This window comes from Leuciscus leuciscus (genome assembly GCF_965113295.1).
Source record: "Leuciscus leuciscus genome assembly, chromosome: 14".
NCBI lineage: Eukaryota > Metazoa > Chordata > Actinopteri > Cypriniformes > Leuciscidae > Leuciscus > Leuciscus leuciscus.
Window position 1 is genome coordinate 34103462 of NC_138738.1, and position 14851 is coordinate 34118312.

At 37.4% G+C, this 14851-nt stretch overlaps 1 protein-coding gene across 6 annotated transcripts in view; it reads left to right on the forward strand.

The window, feature by feature from the left end:
• plppr2b (phospholipid phosphatase related 2b) overlaps positions 1-14851 on the forward strand; it is a gene marked incomplete at its 5' end in the record, with an annotated part of 119897 nt that overhangs the window by 69459 nt on the left and 35587 nt on the right. For 5 of the 6 annotated variants that reach the window (XM_082189813.1, XM_082189820.1, XM_082189821.1 and 2 more), the window contains one exon: positions 7102-7207. In XM_082189813.1, the coding sequence (XP_082045939.1) occupies positions 7102-7207 (106 nt within the window). Of the gene's footprint in view, positions 1-5450; positions 6108-7101; positions 7208-14851 lie in introns of those variants that run through there. The other variant, XM_082189818.1, reaches the window with a different exon arrangement.

The window sequence follows — 14851 nt, forward strand, 5'->3', positions numbered from 1 at the left end:
TAATTACTCACCCTCATGTCGTTCCAAACCCGTAAGACTTTCTTTCATCTCCGGAACACAAATGAAAATATTTTTAATGAAATCTGAGAGCTTTCTGTCCCTCTATTGACAGCTACACAATTACCAATTTGATGCTTCAAAAAGTTAATAAAGAGATCGTAAAACTAATCCATATGAATTGAGTGGTTTAGTCCAAATTTTCTGAAGAGACTCCATCACTTTATATGATGAACAGATTGAATTTAGTTGAATTTACAATTTAGTCACACATCAGTTGTGGTAAACGGAAGCTCAAACATGTTCGCTTGACGTTGCGAGAACCAATGAGGTTAATTCTCGTGTTACGCAGCACGTTTGAGCTTCAGTGAGAACCAATGAGGTTCATTCTCATTCATATCTGTGGACGTATCTTGGCCGCCATGTAGTGTAGAGGATAAAGCAGCCAGTTAGCAGCTGGTACTGAAGATTTCTGCACTGTAAGTGACACAGAGACCCACATGCCCCCTTTTCTGTGTGCACACAGAGAGCATGAAACATCTGAGCACTGTCATAACATTCATTCTGTAACCTCAGATCATGGATGAACAAGGGGCATTTCTGTATTTGAGTCCTTTGCTGAAATGCAACAGTGCAAAAAGATAGCAGCAAATCACTTGTCATGGATCTGATAAGCATTCAGATCCATTGTAGACATTCACAGTTACTGCATTTGGTCAACAAATAGTGTACTGTACTGATCACACAGTAGGAGGAACAATATTAGGCCTTTTTACACGTGAAATTCTTCACTTAGGGTTCACACTTTTTTTTTTAATCCCGGTGTTAAAATAATCTTGTTATTTTGTTCCATGATTCACACTCTTCACACTTTACCCCAGTAGTCATTTATCCTGGGAAGTCAGATTTAAAAATTTCACAGTGCTGATGAAGCTGGTTGTCAAAAAAGTCTTAGAAGGAAAACAGGAAGTTATTTAGCCACTTTTTCATATTTATATCTGCTTTCCTCAGTTGTAAACATCTAAATAGTGCGTGGAAGTTTTTGTTGCTGTACCCAGTGCATGAATATTTAAAGATGTAAGCACTGAGGCAATTTTGTATAGTGTAGCAAAACTCTTTTTAGTAACCGAATGTTTCCTAAATGTTTTAAACGGTTTCAATCATTTTGCTAACTTCCAATGCATGTTCTCTAACCAATACACTATCCTCCAAAGACATGCAAGCCAACCTGATGTCAGAAGAGCCTAGGGGTTTTTGTGGCTTAGCATTGTCCAGTTAGCTCCTGCTGATAGATCGCATAACTACACCATTACGGGAGCAAATACTGTAGGGCTTTTCTTCGTTGGCTACCATGTATACTGTATTCTGACAAATAGATCACTCCTATTTCATTATATTATTGTAGAGGTTTTATCAGTGCTCTATTTTTGGAATGCTCTTATAAGCGTGAAATGGGCTTATATTTATCTGCTGCCTTTCACATCACAGCTCAGGACTGTCACTAGTGAAGGGTTTGGGATCACGCGCGTTCTTGTGGTTCCATCAACCAATCAGTGTTCTCAGCGAATTCGATTTTCTTTTAGTATCTAGTCTCCTGCTAAAGGACATTCATAGGCTGAAAATGATTGTTCATAGTCAAGTTTTAAGCCCAATTAGTGCTACAGAAGACTCTTGCCTTGTTGTCCTGTCTTGTTCCTCTTTGTGGTTCTTCCTTCCTGTCCCTTGTGCTCTACTTGTTTGTAAAGTACTCCTTTGCGGTGACCTGAATTTGTCTTTTCCTCTCTCTGTTGCTGAGAGTGAATGTTTTAAAGAGCTCAGAAGATTGACGTATCATAAGGTGTGCAGTAGACTTCCCTTTGAAGATAGATTTCTTAAGAACGTATACACCTATGCTCATTTTTCCTGTGCTGTGTGTTTGCTTTAAACGTAGCGGCCCACTTTTCTGTGTGGTGTGAGATTTTTATGATGCGTGTCAGTGGTCTGTCAGTTAATTGTTAATTGCAAGAGCAGTGTACACTAACACTCATATAAGAACTGAGGTTTTGACGGTTCACTTTCAAGAGTTTCAACAGTATAAAGTCATTACACCTACTCAACAAAATCAAGCTTTTAGGCATAAAGGATTATACAGATGCAGCTGGTCCTCAGGACAAAATCTATAATGCGTTAGTGCCGCTGTCACTTCAGCAGCAAGTCAGCACAAGGCTTCAAACAGAATTTTAGACATGAGAACATGGCAGGAGGGTTTGAAATTGATGTTTGGTTTAGCCCAGTTACAATTAGCCCAGCAAACACAGATTGTTCCCCTATTATTAAATTGTTTATTATCATGATTTTTACTGTAAAAGATTGTAAAAATGCTAAGGTAAAAACTTGTTAATTGGTTCCCTTGCTCTATTGTGAAAAACTGTAATAGATTTAATGGGGCATTTTTATGTAATTTTACAGTAAAATGCTTTTACATGTCCAGTATTTCTAAGTGAAAAAGAACATGAAGTGAAGTCATCTTATAATTTATGGTGAAAAAATGTACATTGAAATTCACAGAATTCTCTGTGTGAATAATGCACATACACTTGTTTGGAACATGATGTACATTGGAACATTACTTCCTACACAAACCTACGCAGGTTTCTAACAAATTTGCATAATGCCAGCAATATGGTCTTTAATGACAACACCGTCTACTTTGACCTGCCCTTAAACACTAATTGTACAGTAGCTGAGGTCTGGAAGTGTTTGGTTCGTGTTGTCGACGTGTTGTTTTCTGCGCCGCGAGAGCAAATGCACTTTGCAAGCACTTCCAAAGGATGAGGACTTTGGCTTGAATTGATACGGTAAAACCGACACCATCGTTACTGTTCGTATCAAGTGCTGAGGAAGCTGTAAGCAGCAGACCAATCACAACAGACTGGGCCATCTAACCAATCACAGCAGAGTAGGCTCTCAAAGGAGGGGTTAGAGAGACCGAATCCTTTATCGAACTGTTTCAGACACTGTGAGAAAAGAGGTGATGCTGAAATATTAAGTGTAAATTAAAATGTTCTTTGACCATGGATGCATGTAAATCTAGGAGTCCTCCAAAACAAAATTACGAACCTTTAAAATGGCACAATAGGGGTGCCATAGTGTCATTAGTCTGTGATCATTTTGTGTGAGGTACAGAACAAAATTTGCCTCAGTTGGGTTGTACTAAACTTGACAACATTGATGTCAAGACATAAACTTTTATATTTATTTAGCAGACTCTTTTATCTAAAGTGACTTAAACATTATAAGTACTGCAATACAAAGTTCTAAGATTCTTCGAGAACTGCTTGCTATAACAGAGAAGCGAGAAGGGAGAAAGAGTAAAAAATAAAATAATGTTACAAAGAATAGTGAAATAATTATTTAAGAGAACACCATTGTTAGATGTTTTAGCTAGACCAGCACCACCAAACCAGCATACTGTAAACCAGCCTGGTCCAGCATGGACATTTGAAAATCGGTTGGCAAAAAAAAAAAATTAATATGAAAAGATCTGTTTGAACAACAGATCCCTACAGTATAAATTGTTAGCATTTTTTTTTTTTTTTTTGTGGTAAGTGTAGACTGTCTTTTTAAATGTTAAAACCTTTACTGCACCAATAAGAAGCACAAATATGTTGTTCCTTTTTGTACATTTGGAAGAGTTTCAGACCCAGATCTTAATTGCCGCATAAAATCACTTTTGTTATTTTTCAACTTCAGCCTCAGCATTTTTAGACGATGAATTTTAATGGCTGTGTGTAGATGGTGACGGCTACAAGATGTTTGTGGTGTTGTGTTTGCTGCTAGGCCTGAGGAACACAACGCTAAAGACAAAAGCTAAACCGCATGATTTATTCATCTGTCTTTATTCATCTCTCTCCCCCTCATTATGTAACAATAGTGGAGAAAACATAAAAGTGATCTTGATCATTACAGAGTCTCAGAAGAGAGCTTATATACATATTGTTGGTCTCTTTAATGCATTCTTTGCTTGGGGCAACATGTATGCGAGTGTGTGTTTGTGACCTATACATCAAACGAGAGAATTCTTTGCTCTCTCAAGTGGTGGACTAACATTATAATCTCAAATGCAGATCCACGTCCTATAGCTCATCTTCTGTTCAGTACAGTGGGAATTCAGTTCTCATTCGAGTCGCTGCTCCAAATGAAAGGAGCATTTGCTGTGCTGATAATGTTCTTGATGCTGCACTGCTAGACAGGATTTCAATTTGAAGATACAGAGTTGGTGATGGAAAAATTGTCTATGCATAATAGTTTTATGGATAAGCACATGCCATGGTGCCATTGCTCATGGAATATATGCAATAATATGTCGTACTACAAAAACATGCATCTGGGCGCCCTGTAATCTTCAGTATTTATGTCATGCATTATCACAGTATACAATAATCTGATTACTTTTTCCTCAGAAAAAAAAAAAAAAGCATTATCTTTAATTATTTTATGCCCCAATTTCACATATTTCTAAGAGGATAATATTTTAATGTGTGAAGTGTGAACCATTTAAAATATGTTTGTAATCAGCATCAGCTGACAGAACGCTTTGTTATACGTAGATTTCCCCCCAGTTTTGCTAACTTTTTTTGTGTGTTTTTTTGCATTTTTTCTCTTTAAGTTACATTTTTGTTTGTTTTCCTTGTCATATTATTACACTGGGTTACATTGGATCACGATAATTGCATTGTTATTATAAATGTTAGGATAACCATGAACAAAGAAGTGACAGGTAAACAATTGAGGTGTTAGAGATAAAGAGAGAATGTATTTTTGGTATACTGGTGGCACAGCAAGTAAGAGCAGCCCAATGTCTATATTGAAAGAATGATGCATTGACATGGAGCTTGATATGTTTATTCAATAGAACCGGTTCATATTTGTTCTTGAATTTGACTACACAGGTTATGCTGTACTTTTCCCCCAGTGCGAGAAACACTAAGGTCTGCGAAATGTCAGAAATGTTTAAATACAAGTTATGCCCACTAATGAATGTGTTAATTCTCATCGATTTCGGGCTCTTGCAAACTATTCTTTGAGTTCCTCTTGCAAACTCAAACTTTCAGGGCAAATGTTAAAGGGATAGTTCACCCAAAAATGTCATCATATTCTCACCCTCAAGTTGTCCCAATACTGTATAAATGAGGGAAAAAATAAGATATTTTGAAGAATATGGGTAATTAAACAGTTGATGGGCCCCATTGACTTCCATAGTATGGTTGGAAAATACTATGAAAGTCTACTGTTTGCTTACCCATATTTTTTTTTAAATATCTTCAAAACAAAATAAAGAAATTCATACAGGTTTGGAACAACTTGAGGGTGAGAAAATGATGACAGAATTTTCATTTTCGTGTGAACTATCCCTTTAAATAAAAACTTAAAAAGTTGTCAGAAGCTTTATGGCAGGGGTTTTCAAACTGGGGGCCGCAGCAAGTTGGAAAAAAAAAATTGTGTTAATATGAGTATTGTTATAAAATAACATTTTAATAATTTGTTGCATAGCCTATCTGAACATTATACTTTTAATTAACTTAACTGATTGATCGGCTGGTGACCAGAATTGGCCGATATTGATTTTCAGTCTGACATAATGCCATTCAAATGCACTCGGGCGCCGCATGATTAACATCGCGCAACATCAGCATCACACGTGCACACAGAACGCACATGTAGGAAACCTTGTGAATTACGGCCGTTTCAGACCACGAGCGGCGCGTGAGTAGCGCGAATTTTTTTCGCCGTGCATGTTCAGTGAGTGCATTCACACCGCGAGCAGGAGCAGCGCGAGAGCGTCAAGCAGGAGCGTCGCGTGCTGTGAGCAGTAGTGAAGTGGAGGGTTTCGGCGCCGAGTCTATTTTTGCTGCGCTGCTCAAGCTCAATTCACTAGTTCACACTTACAAATAAGTTAGATAGAATAAATGCGTATTTGGCGTGCTGTCCGAGGAGAGGGCTCCGGGCTCGGTATTCGGCCCGAACCCAGAGTAGGCTACTCCCCCCGTATTCCTGGCTGTAAAAGATTAAGCCAAGAGTGAGGAGTCGGGGTGGTGGAGGGATGCTGGAAAACTGTCAAGGAATATTAGGTGAGTTGACAGTGTGGATATATATACTTCTTGTCATGCTGATTAGGGTAGACATAATTGTTTGATGAGTAGATTGGATTGATTATTTGAACGTGCTCCTCCCGAACTTTGTTTATAAAACTTCATTTAAAGTGAAAGCACACTTTTGATGGACAAAATAAATATGATTTCACACAAAAAGTACCAAAAATGCACATAATTTGCATGTATAGTGTGTTTTAACAAGAACTTCAGTAGGCTTCAAGAAAATGAAGACTCAAAAATATTTATAGAAAATGTACCCATTTAAACTTGTTTTTATTAATCAGTTTGGATAAAAGTGGTGTTTTATAAAATATATATATATAGAAAATAAATATTTGTGTGTGCTGTAAAGTGGTTAGAAAAAATTAAATCAGAATCGGCTAAACTCTGTATTGGCAGGTCAAACTCAATGACAAATCGGAATTGGCCTTGAAAATTGTAATAGGTTCATCTCTATAATCTTTCTGATTGGCTGGTATCAAACACCATCACATAATCTGATGTTCACCTAGATGTTTTATTTATTTATTTATTTCTACATTTGCCATAGTATTGTCGATGGGTTCAATAACACATCCTGCAAAAGGGGGGCCTTGGCCAGAACCTAGTGGTATTTGGGGGGCCTTGTCATGGAAAAGTTTGGGAACCCCTGGTTTATGGTAGTGGCATTTTTACTTCTGCTGATTGTATTTATGAACTCATAAAAGTTGTGTTAATTTGGGAAAATTATCATAATGAACAAAACATCTAAGAATCATAAACTTTTGTTGGTCACAGAGCTCATTTTCTGCTATGATTCAAAAGCCAGAAAAAAAATCCTATTGGGCATTTTTCGAGGTGATGCTAACTTCCGGGTTGGCCTACAAAAATATGTCATCACTGCAGCGCACTATAGAGATGATAATATACATGAATTGTCTGCATGCACAATCCAAGTAAATGAGATCTTTTTTGCCTGTGTATGTTCCAGGTGTCTGACTGACATACTGAAGACAGGAGAGATGGACAGAAGGATTGTGGGGAGAGGAGGAGTTAAGAGGAGCAAATATATAGTGCCATGCTTCTTGTTAGTAGAGGTGAGTTGTAGACTGGTTTAGAGGTTGTTGACTTCTCAGTTCATCCTTCCATACGCTTCCATATTCACCGTGTGATTGTCATGAATGTTGTGCTCTGCCCTCTAGTGGAACTAAAAGGAATCTAAGATTTTAAAGTCTTCAAAGGGCTAGTACACCCCCTTGGGTCAACTTGTTCAGCATCTCATTTGAGATTTTATCTGGTCTTTGTAGCTTATGAAATACCATAGAAACTCTCCAAGTTCGCCATGGGAATACTCATGCCTGTGATTATTTAAGGAATAGGCCTTCACCCAAAAATTAAAATTCTGTTATTATTATATTTTAAGACCTTTGTCAGAGTTTTGCATTCCATGGAAACAGAATACAGATTTGGAATGACATCTGGACATGCAAGTGAGTAAATATTGGCGGAGTTGTAACATTTGGGAGAACTGTTTATTTTGTTTGTGTTGCAGAGGGTGGCAACATCTTTAAATGATAGAGAATTCAGGAAAAAAAAATTTAACACTGTTTGACATTCCTCTGTAAGAAAGAGAAGAGGTTTTAGTTTTTTCGAACACTCCAGCTGAGACGTGCACTGCTATTTTCAATAATCTGTGGAGTCGAAATACATTAAACTGTACCTTAAACTCCGCTCCCCTGACTGGCAGCTCTAATAAATACTTCCAGAAGCAAACACATAACAGTCTCACTGTATACCTGACTGCGATGCATGAGTCACTTAACATTAGCATAAACAGTACAGTCATCATTTGAACTCAGTCACAGTATACTGTCAGTCTGCCAGAACTCCATGGCCCTCTTTACTCATCTGTGATGTTCTCTTCCCACATCCCTTTATTCCAGAGTCCTCTTCTGGCTCCTACTGTAGGTCTCAGAGGCATATACCCTCAAAAGTGCTCTTAATTAATCCTGCTAATGAGCAGTGTTAGCGTACACAGCGTCTGATTGCTTCAATCGCCTTAGGCCCAGTGCGGAGGCAAAGTCTGCATGCCAAAAACATTTGCATCAGCCTTACATAGAAATTTGATGGGACTGGCTTTGAGTTTTCACTGGCTTTCCAAAGTAAGTTAAAACCTGCCAGCCAAATGTACATATTAATATAGACAAAATACACATTTGTGGGGAAAAATATATATATATATATATATATATTATGTTCAGTGGTTCTCAACACAAAATTTTATTATTTTCTTTCTTTAGAGTTTTTGTGGAACAAAAATATTTTAGACATTTACATTAAAATGTAAAAAGACATTTTAGAAAAGCTAAATCTTTTTTTTTTCGTCAATGCAATAAAAGTGAGTGGCATCTACTGTTGTTTTGGACATTCTTCAAAATATCTCACAGAAGAAAGGAAGTTTGGAACGTCATAACCGTATTCAGAATTACAAAATTTAAATTTTTGGGTGAACTTTCCCTTTAATATTAGCATGAACTGCATATGCTCAACAATTTTCAAAATTATGAACGACTTAGACTGCATAAATTGACATTTCAGTGATTTCAGGCTTTCAGCACAAATGTTTATCCCTGCCTCAAGTGAACCTGAAATTAGTTTTGTTTTTTTAATCTGGCTTTGTTCGTGGTTTTCAGGACACACCTGTGAGGCATTTTTGTTCATAATCCACCATTTGAGAGCCACTGCCCTGAAGACAGATCTGTGCTTTAAACAACACCCGAAAGATAGTAAATAAGCATAAACTCAACACCTGCTATTTCGCAGACGCTGTTCATCCAACTTTTTAACTTAGTACACTTACTGCATGGATTGAATAACTCAGAGATAGAGTGTGAGGTTAAAGCTCTTGTAGTCCTCCGACCACCCACAGCCTGTGCAGAGACCATCTGGAAACATAGCACACTAAATTAAATTGGAAAAGTTCTAATCTGATTGGCTGGCTGCTCTACAATTTCCACTGAGAAACAAGATTTTGTTTACAGGTGACCAGACTTCTGCAAATGAGTATATTCCTCCCAAATGGTTGTTGAATATTTCAAAGTGTCTCTAATCTTTTTAATGTTTTGATTGAGCCAGTTTGTTATAGGTATTTTTGTTTTTTAATACAATCATTTTAAGATTTAGCTAACTTAAAAGAGAATTAATAGCATACTAACTTTCTGCTCTAAGTAGCAGTATGTAGTGTGCATACTGGGCACAGTTTATTTATTTAAATCAATTCTAAACAGTAACTTATTAAATTCCTTCTACAATCTATATTTTAACTCATTATTTGATCAGAAGTTAAGACAAAAGTTAAAACGTTACAGAATTGTTATTTCATTTTTTGTTTTGTTTTAAATGCATTGAAGTCGATAACTAGACCACTCATTTAAAATGTAATGACGTCAACAGTGTAGCATACTACTGTTAATAAACAGTGGGGATATACAGTGTATACTAGTGCACAGTATTCCGTAAGTGGTAAAGGTGCGTTCACGCCATGTTATCAACTTGTAAAAAGCATTCACGTCCTCGTAGAGCTCGTAATTACAGCTGGTAAGATGGGAATTTTCTGAGAGCTACTTGTACCACCTGGCCGCTGCAAATTAATTGAGGCATTGATAGTGTTGCCATAGAAATGCATAATTGAACTGCTCCGAATAGAGCATCCCGTGTTGTCATATTGAGACTCCATGCAGTTAACCAGTCCTGAAGAGCCTCCTCAGTGTCTCCAGCACACTTTCATGTAGCAAAGTAGCGCTCTCTGCTGGAATCCAGTCCTCTCTTGTGGCCAATGATCCTTTGTTCTACATTTGCATCTCATTATCAGTTGCTTTTGGTAAAATTCTCTCTGGCATTTCTCTTTTCCCCTTTCCTCGATGCAGTTCCAGCTCGGTATCGTTCGTGCTTCATCTCAGCACTGTGGGACATATGTTATCTGCACGTTAAAAGCTCGAGGATCTCTCAGCACTGACAAGCTTCATCAATGAGTGCTTGGTGTGGCTTAAAGAACTTTCCTTCCAGGAAGTCCAAGCTCCATGGAAACTAACAGATCTGTCATTCAATATGTATAAAATGCTCCTCATATAGACCTTAATCAAACTGCTCTGTGTTGATATAGGCAGAATGCTTTACATTCTAATGCAGGGAACTTAATAATCTACTAATTATTGTTTGATCTCAGACTAATTTCTGTGGTGGGAAAAGAAAATAATGAAGAAAATAAATCAATTATATAATCTAATATTACCTTATTTAAAAAGCTCACTGTACAAATATACGACTCTGTCTGTTAGAACTAGGCAACTAGCTAAAATCAAATAAGTTTAAGGTTTTATTATTTTATTTTACCGGTAGTTAATGTTTATTTTATTTATATTTTATTAATGGTGTAATGTTAAGGTCTAGAATCATGATAAAGATGAAGATTCAAAAGGTTATAATACAAAGGTATTTATTATAAAACAAACTCAAATAGTCCACTGATGAAGAAGAGGTAACGTAACAGCGTGGAAGACATGACAATACCAGACAACAATGACAAACAGCTGTGATGATTAATGAGTGTCCATGGAAACTGATGACTGGCGGGAAACTAGAAACAAAGAATAGAGGAAACTGACGATAACCAAACTAAAAGTCCATTAGAGTGAATCTAAATACACAGATTGTGACAAATGGTTGTAGTTTTATTTTTATTTACTGATAATAACCCTGGTTCTAACTATATTAGTACAATACTAAAATCTTTTTAATTTCCAAAGCAACTTGCAGTATTTTTACTATTGATTATTTTATTACTTATTTGATCGAGAGCAATGGAGATGAGTGTATTTTGTTAAAACAATAAAGTTAGTTAGTCAGTACGAGTCACCACAGTCATAAGAAATATAGAAAATAACACAAAGTGGTATTTTGGGTTAAGTTTACGGAAACGTAAGTAAATATGGAATTAAGGTAACTCTGCTTAACCAAGTTCAGTAAAATTAACAAAGAAAATGAGTCATTGTAACTTGGCCAGTAAAAGGTTGAGTAATATCTATTTAGTTAATAATACACTCAATACTTGGTACACAATACACAATGACGTAACATTTGATGGATCGTTTTTGTGTATGAATGTGTCATTTTGAGTAGAAAATGAACTCCAAATGTCACAAAATGGCAAGTTACAAATCCTCACAACAAAATCAATGATAAAACAGTGTAAATACAGCTGGAAAACAGTGAAAAATCATCCTCATTATTTATTCAAGCGCAGTGCATGATGGGAACACCAGTATCAGAAAAGTTGAGTAATTTTACTTAATTTTATAATGTTGATATTTACGCTTTAGTTTCTACACGCTTGAATAGAGTACTAATATAGAATTTACTTTTTCATGTGGAAATTAGTATTTTTTTATATTTTTTTTGTATTTACTTCACCACAAAATCATTTTTATCAGTGTTCCCTAAAATGAGGGGACGAGGCGTCGCGTCACGATGACACTATGGGGAAACTTATCCTTTCTCCTAGAATACTGAAGCTTGATTGGTATAACGCCATTGCATTGCAATGTCAAATGGCGTTCAAGCGCGTGAATCAGAGGCAGGAATATGCAGTAGCCTACTACTGTATATAACGTGTATATCCTCAGAATCGTTCTCCTTCATGCAAAACGGTGACATCTGTCATTTTGTCGTTGAATCACCAACGAAAAGTAGATTTAAGTCTACAAGAACCCCTTGTGCGTTCTGGCAAACAAGCATGTCCCTTAAACCCTTATTCCATCTGCACGGGCCCTATCGAACTTCAAATTGGACACAAGAAGATGTGCGTCTTTTGCCTGAGCCACGTCCACGCAGAAGCCGCCGTCAAGGAGAAGGGTATAGCTGAAGCCTGGAGATCTCCAAATGGGAGTGGGAGCTTCAAAATAGGGCGTGGTTTCCTCCCATTGACAGACAGGAACATGACACGAATGCATGATTTTTATTTATTTTTTTATCCAGTTCTGTGCAAACTCTGCCCCGCAGGAAATTTGAAAGATTTCATTGGTCATGTCAATCACACTGCTGATTTCCTACAACAAATGCTAACCCCTACATCCTAATCTTAACCAGTGAAATTGACTGCAGGGTAGGATTTGCAATGAATAGCATGCTAAAGAAAATGGCATTTCTAGAGTTAAGCAGTTAATAAGATTATGCAACATGAGATCGCAGAGCCGGGCCATCCGTAACTCCCCAACCGGACCTCACCGGACAATGGAACCTTTTTAGTTGAACCCAGCATCACTGCCCCCATATACCCTGTGAATCTTGAGCCCCAGGGACACCCCCGTTGCTTAGAACACAGCGATAGAGTAAACTGTTCCCAAGCACTGAACTGGGACGCTCGCAAGGTATTCCCGCTTATATCGTTGAGCAGAGGTTCAAACTGAACGCCACTGGCCACAATCTCCGGGCTACTCTCTCATGGAGCACATTTATTTATATAGGAATTTTTATTTATATAGCATATTTTTTTTACGTTTTATTTTAGATCAACTAGAAACTATGTTTAATTTACAAACTTTTATTTTGAAGTCAATTGGCTGAGGCCAGAGCCAATGTCAAAAGTCTTTGCTCGTGGAGACCCCGCCTCCTTTTGGAGGTACTGCCAACTTTTTGAGAGTAACTCCCAATTCCGGAGATCTCCGGTTTGCAGCTAGACCTACTTGCCGTCAAGGGCTCTGCCTGCCATGAGCGTCAGGACTCTCTGAGTTCGGATAGCCCTCACGCGTAATGAGCAACTCAAATCCAACCCATCGCAGCCCCCCTCAGGTGCTCTCTCCGAGCCGCCACTGTGGAAGAAGCAGTGGTATCCTGGTGTGGAGCTACAGTTAACATATAACTAGTTACCATGGTAAATACACAGTACTAAAATGAACTGTTAATAAAACATATGGACAGTTTGACACTGATCCTGATGAATAATGAACATCATACTGTAGCTGCTGTGTGTGCCTCGACATTTGCGCTTCGAGTCTTTTGAAAAGCATACGCTGCTAGCACCATTATTATAACGTCTGACAGGACAGGAAAGTTAGTTTTTCTGAGGTGAGACTGTGTGACAAGTTACAAAAATAACAGTTGAATAATAACACTGGCATAGCCTAACATCTAATCTGACAGCAGATACTGAACCAGGGCAATGCGTTTTTCTCCAGCAAACTGCGTCTGACAGAAGAGTCAACAGCTTTCTCGCACATCTTTCAAAATAAAAGTCTCGCATCAGAAAAACATTTATAATTACGTTTTCTGCTGTTGTTTCTTTGACTACAAACTCCACGGCCCACCGGTTGAGAAACACTGCTCTAAATCACAAATCTTCCCTTTGGGATTTGAACCTGCAACCTTTCGGTTACTAGCCCATCTCCTCTACTCATGAGCTGCCACCAGTGTTCTTATAATCTCTTAGGCAATTTTTGTGAGGGATCAGTTTTTGAAGTCCCCACTTATGCCCCCCAGAGGAGAAAACTCGTTCCCGTATTGACGTTCAGCGAGTGTGTTGCTGGAGATTAGATAAGACTAGAGATAAAAGACTAATTCTGAACTTCCACAGAACAGCAGAGGTGGGCGGAACACATGGAAGTGTTTGCCAAGAGGAAAGATTGATACTTTGATCACAATTTGTCTTGGTTCTTTGCAGCCCAATCACAAAAGCAAGTTGAAAGTGAATTAGATGAAGAATGCAATGTGTTATTTGGAAAATGTAATGGTTTTGTAACTTTAAGGAAGAATCCATTGGAAAAATTCACCCAAGTAGAGAAACAGAAGTAAGTGCTCTGAAGAAACTAAAACAGTGCTCATACAATGTTAATTTAAGAAAATGTTAATAGAAAAGGCAAATTCTCTGACATCAAGGAATATCATTCCATGAATAATAAATTTGGCTTGCTGAGAAAGAAAAAAAGATCTGGTAGAATTTGAGCAGTTTGCACAAAAAAATAAAAAAATTCTGGAATATTTTGGTTTCTTTTGCTTTCTTGCTCATCCTAAAGTAGGTCTACTTTTTGTAACAGTAAAACCTTCACTAATGTATTCTCTTGGATACAGAAATACTTGCACAATAGTGAATTTTTTTTCGCAGAATAATTGGTAGACGTGCCTTTATGAATTGTCAATTTAGCATTCATTTAGTAACTTGCTGAAACGAACAACAATAAAACCATGCAAAAGACTCCTGTTCAAAGTTGTTTTTTGTTTTTTTACAGACCCAGTTTGTTATTCATCTCAGATCAGTTATTTTAACAACGTGTGGGCATCATTGAACGTCCCACATGAGTTTCAGTGAGCCAGTTTTATGATCTCACACCTTCAGTAGTTCTGCCACTTTATTATGTTTTCATCTACAGAATAAAACATGTTACGGTCAACAAGTTGCGAAATGTAAAATCCAAATGTCATGCAGCCTACACTGCATACAGAAAACTCTCATTTCTGTACTGAATACAACGATGCAATAAACTGTAGGATTATATATGGTTTAGCTATTGGTAAAAGCACTGGAATAATGCATATTAAAGAAAAGATGCAGCTAACCTCTCAGCTAGTGTTTCTTTGGGTTTCTAAAAAAGGAAGAATAAGATTAATAGGAATGATCCACTTCTGACCAAAGTTTTCTATTTGTCCTTCTATAAATAAAACACTTAATCCAGAACATAACTTCGCATTGC